Genomic DNA, 14500 nt, shown 5'->3' with positions numbered 1-14500 from the left:
TGCATTTTTTTAATTATTATTTTGTCGTTTTGTGAGCTGCTGGTAATATTTATTATGATTATCATTTTTAACAAAAAACATACATTATTAAACCCCATGTTTTTAACGCTCATTTGTTCATTTTCCTCTCTCTGTCTCTCTTAAGTACTCCCTGTAGTGTCATCGTGCACCCCCATTTGGGAACCACTGCTCTAAAGACAGCAAAGCAATGGTATCACATTTCCACATTAACTGAAAGTTTGCACGTGCGTCCTTTAAAAAGGCCAATGACTCATTTATCACTTCAAGTTAACATTTACAGTATATGACCGGATGTGTTTGTCCTCTCAGTCTACACACTATGAATGCTTTGACCTGGTTTTACCCTGAATGATGTGCTGAAACTTAACTTCTTTCTACTCCTGGATGAATGTTTTTACAGTCAAGGACTGGGGTTTACTAAGGCTAACATACAAACTGAGTGGTCTCTGGAATCCAGGCCTATGAAGTGAAATGTGATCTGCCTGACAAACATGTTCATGCTTCAGATAATGATTAAAGTGTTAGGCAACGTGGTGAAACCGTTGTTTGCACCTTTCCTGGGGTGGAGACCCAAGTGTTTTTGCCTTAGTGGGTTCACCCAGCACTCCGATGTACTCACAGTCTAAATATATAAGGTTAAATTGAGAAACATTAAATGACTTGTGAGCTGGCGTCCAATGTATGTAGAGTATAACCCAGTGGTTCCCAACCTTTTTTTGGATCGTGACCCCATTTTTATACCACAGATTTTTGGCAACCCCAAATTATTTTTTTGCTGTTGCTAGAATTGGTTTTGATCACGTTTTTTTTTTGTTTTTTTTTTACAGTTACAAAGTATATATTGCATTTTTTTTTTTAAATAGATTTATATTTGAGAAATAGTGGTTTAAGATTGTGTATTGCGTTTTAATTTGAAAAAGAATATTTAATTCTTTAAAGAAATATATTTTTAATCAGTAGTTGTTTTGTTTTTAATTTCAACATTTCAGGCGACCCCACATGGGCTCACAACCCTTAGTTTGAAAAACACTGGTGTAACCCACTTCGGACCTGATGTGAGCTTGAGTAGGAACAAGTAATACTCTGTGAGACTGGACAAAATAAAGGATAAAAGTGGGTACAGCAGAGCAAATAAAAGTGAGGAAATCGCTCCTGGTTTCATTCAGCCTTTTACGTTGGTGTTTAGTCAACACTATATGTACCGTCACAGGTCAAATGATATTTACTGTAAATTAAAGCTCGGTGAACTCTGTGCAGCCAAGAAAAAAAGACAAACTGTACTCGCTCGATGTTGCACTAAAAATAAACAGTCAAACTGTCTCCATATTTCTGTCTGTGTCTGAACATTTAGAAATATGTATTTCCTAGGTGTGAACCTTTAGAACAGACACAAGTCAAGGTTTTAATGTAACAAAGAAAATTAAAACAACAGTTTTTGGGATAACAAACACAAAAAATAACAGATACAGAAAGTAGAACATCAAGTTAAAAAAAACAACAATTCAGAAGCTGAATTAGGAGTCAAATGTTTAAATATATGTATATAGGTGTTGTTTAAAAACTGACTAAAATGACACAATCATCACCAATCTTCCCTGTGTTAGTCAGCTGACCTTAATGTTCTTAGAGGGTCACCACGAGGGTGCAGTAGACCAGTTGGATCCAAGGTCCTACATTTCTTTAAAATTATACAAAAAGTCATCTGTTAGTGGACCCCATTCTCTAAAACCCTGTCTCCTACAAAAAAAAATAAGTTTAATCTAATGTAAAATGTTCCTATTTATATTGGCCATCCAAACTTTTATATAATCAAAATACATTCAACCATGACTTTAACAATTTTTGATCTTATTTCTAATAAAATTTACATTTGAGTGTCAATGTTAGCTTGGATAGATTCAACCACCCCAGGACCCCTAATACCTAATAAAGAGAAGTATCTGAGTGAATAAAATAATTTTGGGGGGGCTCTTAAGATATGCCGTTGTTGGTTTTGTTTATTCAGGCAACTTTTTTTTCAGGAAATTTGTTCTCCTGACATGTTTCAACTTCCAACCGTCAGTCTTCCTCAGAGGTGATTGCTTTGATGTAGAAGTAGTAGATGCTGTTCTTGGTTAATGGCCTGTTGCAACCAACTTGAATAAGTGCATATCGCCACCTACTGTACTGTGCGATCTATTTCAGGTAAAACAACAAACAAACCAACAAACAAACAAAATAAATAAAATAAAAACCAAAACAAACTACGCTCAACAAATATTGGAGCAGTCCATCATTATTGCAAGGCCATAACATTTTTTAAATAAAATAAAATAAAAACTATTTTAAAAAAAATAAAAAATGTTGCTTTGGTGTATCCCTACGAGTTATTTCATAATGAAAAGGGCATCCAAGCATCTATTAAAGGCTTTCATACGTGTTCATGGCCCGTTGTTGTTGTTGTTGTTGTTGTTGTTGTTTTTTTTTTTTTTTTTTTTTAATCAATCGTAATTATCTTTTTTTTTTTTTTACATGATTTGGTTGAAGTTATCGAAGGACAATATAGAAAACATATTCAAAATGTATACTGTATGCTTGTAAATTTAGTTTAATCAATTTATTTTGTTTTTATTTTAATCAGTCTTCCTTTCGAGGTGTGGGCGGAGCTTAAAGTGGTTGGCGGGCGGACCCGATGGGCGTGGCTTCAACTGCAGAGCCGAGCGACGGAGGTTTGATTGATAGCCGCGAGTCCGTCTGTTGCGCACGCTGCTATCCACACATCTCCCCGCTGTTCACGGCTCATTCACATCGTGAAGTTTCTCTTTTCCTGGAGCTCATAGTCGTCGTCTGGAAAAGGATGTCTACCGTCAACTGGAAACCCTTTGTGTACGGAGGACTGGCCTCTGTGACGGCGGAATGCGGTGAGAGATGCGTGGAGGCCGGGGGATGTGAAAAACCGAACCTGGTGCTAGTTTACAGCCCTTTAGCAAAGCTTTTTGTTCTTCTTCGGTGCTACAGGAACATTCCCCATCGACCTGACCAAGACTCGTCTGCAGGTCCAGGGCCAGGTGGGCGACAGCAAGTACCGGGAGATCCGCTACAGAGGCATGCTGCACGCCATGAGACGGATAGGCAGAGAGGAGGGGCTCCGGGCGCTCTATTCAGGGTCAGTCTGTCAGTGGCACACCCTAAACTCACACATAACACTTTAATTCATTCACTCCACGAGTTTTACCTCATGTTATCAAACAGTAGAAAAAATACCCTCTTTTTTTATCGGTTTCCTGTGTGAACATTTTTTTTTTGCATTTCCTGTTTGTCTACATGCAAATGTCCCACTTCTAATTCTAATGTAACACTGACTACATCCACAACACATTAACTTGATCACATAGTGGTTAAATAGTGGTTTGCAATGTATGTCGTGGGTGTTTCCATCACTGTTCAGATTTCCTCAGATGTGATGAAATCTGAACAGTGAGGAACAAGTGCTGTGACCTCCATGATGTCATCTGACCTTCTCAGTTTAGGACAGGGGTGTGTACTGAGCAGTTCACTCTTCACATTTACATTGTAATGTTTTTCTGTCTTCAAATAATTTAATGCTGGGCTTAAATGAATTTCAAAAATATATTTTGTCATATTTTATCACTTAAAAGTACAGTTTTAACTTGCTGCTCATAATATGGCAGGAGGTGAGTTTCTAATGTTGATAACCAATGATGCCAAAAACTGATTGTCCAATTCAACAAGGTAATGAAAAAAAAAATTAAAAAATTATGATGATGATCCAGTTTTTCACATCCAGGGCTTAGGCAGACTTTAAGATTCTTGCCTGGGGGACAGCGATAATGAATATAATAATAATAATTATATATATTGAGAGAGAACGTCTTGAGTTTCTTTCACAAATAAGGAATGCAAACAATTTTACCAATTTAACGGTTGTTTTTATTGTCATTTCTGTATCATAAATTTCTAAAGCCGTATTATGGACCTGTCAAAATAAATCCAAAATGCAGCATGAAATGTTCAGCCCCCACTGTAACTTAAAGAAGGAGGGAGTAAAGTTGCTCAAATGAAGTAGTGTTAAAATGTATTATGTTCTACATGATTTATCATATAACACTGGAAATATGTGCTTTAATATGGGAGATACACTTTAACATGGAGGGATAAACTTGCTGGCAATGGAGCACCCGTGGTATCCTCCATGTTGTAAACAAAGCACTGAGCTGCTACGGGAAGCAGGAGGGTCAAATGTCATCGTCTGTTGGGCCTTTAAAACTTTTTTACTTGGTTTCATTTTGTCAAATTTTGAATTTTATGTTGCTGTTTTTATTATATCCTAGTCACTGTGTGTGTGTGTGTTTTTTTAACACTTAACATATTTGTATATTGTGTCAGTTATATTGAAAATTAAGAAAACGAATGAAAACTTTTGACCACGGGTATGAACCAGGGTTGGTCAGTGTTCTAATTATGGCTGCACAGTTAATTAAATTTGAATTGTGATCACGATTCTGGTTGCCACAATTAAATTAACCTGATCGTCTGCGATGTTTACATTTAAAATCCGGGCCGTATAATAGTGTATTCATTCAATCATCCTTTGGTACATTTTATATTGTTGGGTTCATCTTTTTTTAATTATGTTTTTAGTGTAATTGTTAGTTCAAGCTTCGGTTTGCACTGTAACCTGTACACATATTGCTAGTTTAAAAGTAGTGTAATAAAAGCACATATTTTTTTTCTAATGTGATAAATAATTGTGATTATAATCGTGATTATTATCTTGGCCATTGTCGTGCAGCTCTAGTTCTAATGCTTACAATAGTGACCTAACAAACATTGAGGATCAATAAAGGTTATCTTTTGTTAGAGGTTAATAACCTGCCGCCTGCACATTTCTGTGGACCTGTCCGTGGTTTATCAACCATGAGTCTGATGTTGGCTTGGAAAAGGCTTCGGCACCCCTGGGACGTGTACAGGATAAACACATTCTAGAAGGACACCGAATGACTGTTATTGAATGTTACAATTATTAAATTCTGTGGACTGACAAACAAGGTTTTGTATTAATAGTTAAAGGCGATGAAGGCTTCTGCCCATTTATGATGGCACAGTGAGAAATTTGATGGTGGATGTTTGGAAAATGATGTGTTGGATATTGATATGGAGCCATTTGATCATTAGAGGGCCACATATTTAAAGTCTATTTTAAGGTCTGCCTTAGTTTTCACTTCCATGTGTAACTGATATAAGCAGGTTGTAAGGCATCGACAATATCCAGGCATTAAAGGACAGATATGAGATATATCGCTGCGTTTTTGTGACACATTTTTTTGGTAATTTCAGGTCATTTTTTAGGGATTGTTTTTTAGAAATTGCAAGATTTTAGAAACATTGAGAGTTATTTTGACAATACAGTATGTGATGGCAGTTATGTGAAAAACACATGGGAAAATAGTGACAACCCACAAATATTCTTGAGTTACAATGAATTTGGCAGGATTGAGACATCTAATCTAAAAACTGAATTATTAAATTAATTTCCACAGTAAAAAAAAAACAAACTTTCCCTCTCGTTTTTATTTTCTTCTGCGGATTCATGTTGTTAGAAATAATTGTTTTAAGACCGGTTTAAAAAGAAGACACCTAGTGACCTAGTTTCTTCATGTGACTTATAACCTAAAAACACATAAACGTCTTCCGATGTTACGAGAGCATAACAATAAATTATCTTTGTGTGTTTTTATTTGTTGTGACAGAATCGCTCCTGCCATGCTGCGACAGGCCTCCTATGGAACAATTAAAATTGGGACATACCAGAGCTTTAAGCGTCTACTGGTTGATCGACCAGAGGGTGAGTTTCTAAACATTCCTTTAGAAGGTCACAGATGTATAAACATTATTTGGATGTCTCAAATTCTTTATTCCCTCTCTCTTAGACGAGACTCTTCTGACAAATGTAGTGTGTGGCGTTCTCTCCGGAGTCATCTCCTCTTCCATCGCTAATCCCACTGACGTGCTGAAGGTAAGCGGGTGCACGTGAGATCCCGTGTTTGATGCTGTATGTCTGTTCCTGTTTTTTGATGCTGTCAAACAGGTTCTGAAATATGCTGTAAGTACTAACACACACACCACACTGTTTTGGTTCATACTCGACTGCTTTTCTTTCAATGCAAAGCTGTACCAAAAGTAATTCCAGCAAGTTCATTGTGTCTTTTTTTTTAAATATGTTAAAGTTTCATTAATTCAGACAACTGTTTAGGAAATCAGATCTCCTAACATGTTTCAACTGCCAACTGTCAGTCTTCCTCAGAGGCATAGTGATTGCTTTGATGTATCCCCACAAGTTCTTTCATTTTGAAAGCATCTACTGATCGCCAGTGATGACCGATACATTTTGTGTGTTTTTTTTTTTTTATTTTTACAATGGATGTCCCGATACAACTTTTTCACCTCCGATATGATACCGATATTGCAACCTTGCGTATCGACAAATATCGATATTGATCCGATACGATATCAGCACGAATCATACATACTTTTATTACTGAGTTTGTAGTGTGGAATGTTAGAAAAGGCTTGATCAGGTGATGTTATTCAAACAGAGAACAATAGTCGGCAACAGTAGGTTACTGTGTTGGATAAAATCCGATATTTGTTTTCTGGTTGATATCGGACCAATATCATTATCGGACCGGGACACCACTATTTTTTTTAAGTGTATTGACATCGGCCGTTGCAGGCTGCGTTCGCTGATCTGCAGTATTTACAGAGAGCAGAAATATAAAAATCGGTATCGGCCCTAAAAAATCCATATCGGTCTATCCCTACTGATCGCTTTCATGTGTCCTGTACCAAAACTGTTTGTAAACGTCATTGTTTATTGTTGGTCATAACTGGTCAATAAAATACTAGATTTTTATGTAATTTATTTAAACCGAATTATTTGATGCTGTAGAGGCATCAAATAATCTGGTTTAAATATATTAGAGGCAGCTGTCACACTTTTAAAAATTGCAGACAATAATTAATTAATGTTTCACAAAATTAAAAAAGCATATGAAATAATTGGAGATGGTATTTATGATGTGGAGGGAGGGGTACACGGGACAAAAAGGATTAAGAACACATTTGTCAAACCCACAGCCCTTTGAAGCATCCATTTTGTGCCGCAGGAGAAAGTAAAAATGACATGGATCATTGTGTAAATGGAACTCAACAATATTTGCAGGTTCTCACAGGTTTTGCGGTGCTTATGACGCATGATTGCAGTCATTTTTAATGTTTAACTGTTGAAAAAACTCAAAATCCTTAGAAAATCCTTCAATTTCACTCAAATAATTACATATTATTTTCCTTAATTAAATTGAAATTGGTCACAAAATCTAGAAAATTCAAAATGAAGATCCTGTTGGGACTGATGTCTATTACTTATTTCTTGGATATGGTCGGTTTATTACATATTTTTTAATTTTATCTCATTGTAGAAGTGCAAACTAGGGCACAATAATGTTGAAATTATTTGTTTTCCTCCATAAAATCTGTGGCCCATTTGAAATCAAACTGCTCCGTATTTGGCCCCTGAACTAAAATGAGTTTGACACCCCTGATTTAGAGGATTTTCTTTTAAAGAAGGGACATTAATAATAAAAAAAAAAATTCCAATAAAATGGCGTCTTTTTAGGAAATTTATTTTAAATAGGCCATAAAACCAAAGCTCTGTTGCCTTTTAGTTGGTCTAAAAATTGTCTGCTGCTCACTTTCAGTGAACAGTGTGTGTGACCCAGTAACTAGAATCCTCCTCTCTGCTGCTTGACTCAGTGCTATTTTGGTTCACATTCTCTCCTAAGGGCAACAGTTATAAGGAGTCACATTGAATCACGTTGTCTGCTAGAAAAATAAGGAGTAGTTGATCATCTACAGTGTTGGTTTGAGCGTTTGGTAGTATACCAAGTCCAACACAACAAGATCTACTCGTGATTTTATTTTTAGGCCGAACATGTTTGACATAGTGTTCTGTAACAGATATTAATCCCCTTTTGCACTGATGATATTCTCCCCTGTGGCTTTTTGCATCATACCTAGTAGGGGTGTCGGATTCAATATCGGTATTTTATCAATTAATTTTTTATTTGTTTTATTCATTTGTAGAATACTGTAGATATTATGTAATCGATGGGTTAATATTAAATGGGTCAGTTTTTCCTCATACCTACTGTTGCTGACTATTGTTGTTTGTTCGAGTAGCATCACTTGATCAAGCCTTTTCTAACATTCCACACTACAAAATAAGTAATTTTATTTTTTATTAAAGAAAAGCGAGAGAGAATTTTTTTTTTTTTTTTTTTTTTTAATAAAAAAAAAGTATGTATGATTCCTGCTGATATCAGATCAATATCACTTTCGGCCGATACGCAAGTCTGCAATATCGATATATCAGAAATGAAAAAGTTGACATCGGGACATCCCTAATATGTTGTTAATTATGTCCATCTGCTTTTTGTTAAACTAAAAAGGAGAAAAAAACAAAACCTTCAGAGTTGAACATGTTGATGTTCTTTGACAGAGAACCAGTTCTGTGAGCCAAACTAACACAGTCAAAAAAACAAGTCTCTACTGGATTTTCTACAGCAGTCAAACATGAAAACAGGTCAACATCACATGAGGAATTCCAGGAATCTAAGAGACACTTTTGTAGAGTGATGAGCTTGCCAATTATTCACTCATCTTTCACGTTCCTTTAAAGGCCAAACAAACCTCATGTTAACTTTCCATTTTCCTCACGGCTGCTGCAAACTGCGATTGTGTCCATATTGTTTTAAAAAAAAAAAAAAAAAAAAGACTTTTTTGTTCTCTCAGATTCGAATGCAGGCTCAAGGAAGTGTGATCCAGGGCAGCATGATGTGCAACTTCATTAATATCTACCAACAGGAAGGAACTCGTGGCCTTTGGAAGGTTGGCAAGCCCTAATAGTTCAATCTCTTCATAAGTATGTGTTGAAACAAATGCTAAACATGTCTTTATCTCTTAATTAGGGTGTTTCTCTAACAGCTCAGCGAGCTGCTATTGTGGTCGGCGTGGAGCTGCCCGTCTATGACATCACCAAGAAGCACCTGATTCTGTCTGGGCACATGGGAGACACGGTTTACACCCATTTTCTGTGAGTTTCTGAGTCACCATGGCGATCCTCCTTAATCATAGAGGAAATGGACTGGTCATCAGTAGGAATCCAGTTAGACAGGGTGGAACATGAAACCTAATGTTATAATGGGAGGAGTGAATGGATTTTCTTCCTCTGACGCTTTCACCAGTGTTTACTGCAGCATTTTATGAGAATTTCATAAAATGTCATTTTTTATTTATTTTTTTACAACAATGTATTATTTTCAGAAATTATTTTTACTTTTTTCTTAATTAAATAATGCAATTCTAATGTTATTAAAGCTTTATGGATCGCTGCACCTGCTCCTCATGATTTGATTTATGTCATGATATCGGGTGGGGGGGGGTCATTGTGTCATTAGGCAACACACTTCACCCACTTTGCCCAGTATAAATGAAGTGTGAGTGAGTGCTGGTGGTGGTCGGAAAGGCAATTCCTTCAGTCTGACCCAGGGCAGCTGTGGCTACAATAGTAGCTTACCACCACTAAGTGTGGAGTGAAAGAATAATGCCATGTAAAGCGCTAAGAGTGACTAAAATAAGGTGCTATATGAAGTGCGTTATATAATTAATACAGTGTTTTTCAACCTTGGGGTCGGGACCCCATGTGGTGTCGCCTGAATTATGTAGTAATGAAAAATAAAATAAAATACTGATTTTAAAAAAAATATATATATTTTTTTCAGATTATTATTTAATTAAAACAAAACACAATCTTAAACAACTTATTCTATACTTTCACTTTGTCAAATATCAATGCAGTTAATAATAATAATTACAAAATACAGTATAAAAATATCAGAGATGGCACAACTTGTTACTAATACTCGTAACATTGTACAGTACAACAATTATGATCAAAATCTAATTCTTAAAATAAGTCTTAAGGGTCACCAGAAACTCTTGATTTTTAAACAGGGTCACGTTACAAAAAAGGTTGGGAACCCCTGTTTAAGTGTTTTCAATCAGTTTTCCCAGATTTGGGGTTCTGATCAGGAATTGAATATTCAAAAAACATTTGTGTTTTTAGGGATCATTTAGTTCATTTTTGTTGCTTTGTGGAGTCATTTTTTGTTTTGTTTTGTATATTTCTCTGTCATTTTGTATTTAATTTTGTGTATTTTTCTCTCACTTTGTTTCATGTTATTTTGTGTTTTGGCATATTGATGATGATGAACAGTGTGTGATGTCCTTTGTGGCTTTTTGAACCTCAGGTCCAGCTTTACGTGTGGCCTGGCAGGAGCTTTGGCCTCCAACCCAGTGGACGTGGTCCGAACACGGATGATGAACCAGAGAGGATTAGCGCTGTACAAGGGAACGCTGGACTGTCTGCTGCAGGTTGGTCCCGCCTTACAAACATATATATATATACACACACACATACTATATTCACAGATCAGTTTTAAAGCTTGGTTAATGCTTCCTTCACAATAAAGCAACCACTGTATAATTAAATGTTTTTTCTAAAGTAAAAAGAAGAAACCAGTTAAGAACATTTCTGTCACATTACACTTTTCTATTTTCTTTTCATTTCATCATCTTTGCTGTTTCTTTACTTTACTTACATTTAATAAAAATAAAAAAAAATAGAGACTGCTTAATGCACGTGCGTGTCAAATATCTCTGGTGTTCAGGGACAGACAGAGCTCATACTTGCTCAAAACAAGCCCTCACCACACATAAGGTATTTATAATAAAAAATATACTAAATGAGGAAAATAAAACAAAAACCTTAATACAAAAAGTATACAAAACAACAGAAATGCACAAAATTATACAAAATGACTCTAGAAACACATGAAAGTACAACAAAAACTGACAAACTAACTAAATATACACAGAAAGCTCCTAAAACACACAAAATGACTTCAAAACACATACATTACAGGAAAAAAAACCAAACGACAACAAAAATATGAAAATTAGTAAACTAAAAACCAAATATTTATACAAAAAATTACACAAAATGACTCCAGAATCACATTGAAATGGCAACAAAAAGCAATAATCATACAAAAAAGCACAAAAAGACAACAGAAAGATACAAAAATACACATAATGACCCCAATAAACATACATTACAGAAAAATATACCAAATGACAAAAATATAAAAATGAGTAAAAAATGTATAGATTGCTTGAGAACGTGATCCTGTGGCTCAGGCAGTTTAAAAAGAAAAAGTTGAGTCAAATCCAAATTGTTCATCTGAAAGTGGTAAGAGCAGGAGCTACAGGGCTGTTTTAGAATCGCCCCGTGTTTGAAGTCTTTGTGCAAGTACCATAAAGAGCACTCTGTTTGAACTCAGCTTTGGGAGCTGGAAATAACTTAATATTTTACAGGTATTTAGAAATGAACAGCTGATAAAAATGTGTTAGACTACATTCTGATTTTTTCACCATGTGTGGTTTCACATTAAAAGCCAGTGCTGGTTACTCTGGTACGATTCTTAGAAATTTTATTAAGTTAAAAGGAGAATCAAAACAGGAAATCTGTGGTCTTTTTTTTTTTCTTTCTCTTTTTAAATGTGTCACTGCAAACACGCTGAAACATTTAAAGGATAAATATCTGTTGCAATGTTAAATATGTAGACAGGACTGTGATGTTGTTGGTTTCCAGTCCCAGTTAAAGATGCCCAGAGAGAAAGATCATTAGAAGGAAACGTGGAACATTTGTTTGTTCGTGTCTTCCAGACGTGGCGCTCCGAGGGCTTCATTGCCCTGTACAAGGGTTTCTTCCCCAACTGGCTCCGCCTGGGACCCTGGAACATCATCGTATCCTTTCAACCATCTCATTAGTGCACTTCTGTGTTTACATACATCCTCCGTGATGCAACACTCACTGAGCAGGAGAAACCATTACTGGGAGGTTTGATGTATCACATTCTTTTTTTGAAAGAAAAAGAAAAGTTTGATCCACCTGAAAAGCTTTAGTTCTCCCTGCTGACGGGCCCAGAGCGTGGGTCTGTGGTTAGTGGGCTAGTGAGGCAGCAGGGCCACAAAGTTACATAACGATGTAATGAGATTATTGATCGGCTCACAGTGACGTAACGTGCAGTTATAGAGCCGGAGGACAGAACGTGACTAAAGTCCTCAGTGTTCCTTTTATTAGCCTCAGAATTAAAGTGTTCTGCTTTGTGTTTACACAATTTCGAATTGTTCATTTGCATGGAAAACACGATTATTCGCATTTATTCAATTCTGCTTTAGGCAGGGTTGGGGTCAGTTATGATTGTTATTGCATAATTGATCATTGAATACAATTATGTCATAATTATAATTGTGATGGGGTAAAATCTGACACTGTTATCATAATTTAATTGTAAGCTCAGATAATCGACTTTGTAATTGTTAATGAACATTTTATAAACGCTGTCATTAGTAATTTAACTAAACGTAAACCTGGGTAAGACGCCCACACCAATAATATTAATACCAATATTTTTTATAGATTAGAAAGCCTAACGAGGTAACCAAGAGATGAAAAACAAATTTGATGATTTTTTTTTTTTTTGTATTTTACGTCTGATTTTAAGACATAGATAAAAACTGACCCGTTATCAGAAGAGATGCTAACAGAAAGCTAACACAAGAGGAAGGTTACGTTTTATAGGCTTATTTATTAAATGTTAAGTAATTGAGAATGTAATTGTAATTGACTTTCAGGGGAAAAATACTAATTGTATTTGTAAATGGAAAACATGCCAGTCACTGTAATCATAATTGAAAAAAGAAAAAAATCTAGTATTTAATACCATTTTGTACTTGTAAAGGTGAAATTTGTAATTACTGATATCACGATATATCGTGATTAGGGATGTAACGATTAATCGTAAGGTAGTTAAAAATCGATTCATAGGTATCACGGTTGATATCGATTTTCTGACAATTGAATCGCAGTACTTTTTTTAACAAGTGTTGGCGGCGGGCGGAGTCTGCTAATACTTTCTTTCTGGCCGCCTTCTACTCTTAAATATGTTAATAAATGATTCATTGCCCCTTTAGCACCGAAAGAATATCTGTAATATTACTTGAATATCTGTAAAAGTCATGTTTTTCTATTAGCTCTGTCTGCTAGCATAGCTTCTCTTCTTCACTGCAAGATATCTGCATGCAAACCGACCACTGGGTTACCAGCGCCCTCTGCTGGTCCAAACAAATATGACGTAAATCAGTGCAATGATGGGTTTTTTTTTTAAAGTCCAATTGTTAAGGTACAAAATACATTTTCAGTTGCACTTTTAAAAGAAAAAGAACTGCAGTTTTGCATTGTTTATTATAGAACCAGAATTTAAGTTAATAGGCTTCATTTTCATTTGTATTATTCCTTTATTTATTTAATTAAAGATTTATTTTTAGTTAAATTGTATTGTTTTGAATAGTTTATCAAGGAATTATTTTGACAATGAAAAATAAAAGGAAAATAATACAGTATTTTTTACTTTTTTTCCCAAAAAAAAAAAATTTGTCTACAGTCCCATTTTGTAAATGAAAAAATCGTGAGAGAATCGTATCGTGAACCCAGTATCGTGAATCGAATCGTATCGGGAGTTGAGTGAATCGTTACATCTCTAATCGTGATGTATATTGTATTGGGATATATTGCAATACATCATATCATGACATGCGTATCGTATCATCAGATTCATGACAATGCACACCCCTGGTTTTCATTATATCCATATATTCTGAGGCTCTTATTAAATAAATAGTCTCGGCTCAAGTTCTTGCGTCAGGACGACCGGAATTAATTTAAAGCGGAATGATCGTATACAAGATCGAGCAATTACTTTAATTCTGAATTAAAATTTGAATCAACCAGCCTCTTAAATCTGATTTAAGTTTAATTTGGAATGGCCAGTTTAATTCAGAATTAGATGTTTAAAATGATTAAAAATTATCTTGTAAAGGGGATTGACTTTTTATTCTGATAAAACGGGAATTAAAGCTCTCATGTAAATGAAGCCATTGTTTGAAAAAAAAAAAAAAAAATTCCTTCCTTCACTCGTTTTCCAGTTCTTCCTCACCTACGAACAGCTGAAGAAACTCGACGTGTGATCAGAAGCTGAAGAAAACTAGGAGACAAAGTTCAACCATCAAATTGCCAAAGGACCAAAAGATGTTGGATAGAGAAGGAAGAAGCATGTCTGACATGTAGGCCAGCGTGCTGCTGACAATACCTCCGACACATACTGGTTCCAGTGTCCCCAGGAGGACAAACGCAGGTTTTGAACACGTGACGTGCTCTGCACACTGAGTGCCTTAGATTAAAAGCAGGAGGTGTGAGTTTGAACATCCCGCTGTTATCATTCCCCCTATTAAGCAAGAT

The 14500-nt window shown here is 35.6% G+C and overlaps 1 protein-coding gene across 1 annotated transcript; it reads left to right on the top strand.

Annotated features, from left to right (window-relative positions):
* The first annotated feature begins 2703 nt into the window (after positions 1-2703).
* On the top strand, positions 2704-14284 carry LOC114479267 (kidney mitochondrial carrier protein 1). Its single transcript, XM_028472857.1, has 9 exons — positions 2704-2921; positions 3019-3166; positions 5772-5866; positions 5952-6037; positions 8872-8967; positions 9048-9172; positions 10389-10512; positions 11866-11946; positions 14188-14284. Exons 1-9 carry the CDS (start codon positions 2858-2860, stop codon positions 14227-14229), a joined length of 861 nt encoding a protein of 286 aa, XP_028328658.1. The 5' UTR covers positions 2704-2857; the 3' UTR covers positions 14230-14284.
* Positions 14285-14500: the final 216 nt, after the last annotated feature.

This window comes from Gouania willdenowi, chromosome 17, assembly GCF_900634775.1.
Source record: "Gouania willdenowi chromosome 17, fGouWil2.1, whole genome shotgun sequence".
Lineage (NCBI taxonomy): Eukaryota > Metazoa > Chordata > Actinopteri > Blenniiformes > Gobiesocidae > Gouania > Gouania willdenowi.
This window is presented reverse-complemented; position numbering and strand designations above follow the sequence as displayed.

What these genes read in the sequence shown, in the direction of transcription:
- LOC114479267 (XM_028472857.1), top strand. Translation starts at nt 2,858, where the DNA reads ATGTCTACCGTCAACTGGAAACCCTTTGTGTACGGAGGACTGGCCTCT. An exon ending in CTCCGGGCGCTCTATTCAGG is followed by an intron (nt 3,167 to 5,771) that starts GTCAGTCTGTCA and finishes TTGTTGTGACAG; the next exon opens with AATCGCTCCTGCCATGCTGC. An exon ending in GAACTCGTGGCCTTTGGAAG is followed by an intron (nt 8,968 to 9,047) that starts GTTGGCAAGCCC and finishes TCTCTTAATTAG; the next exon opens with GGTGTTTCTCTAACAGCTCA.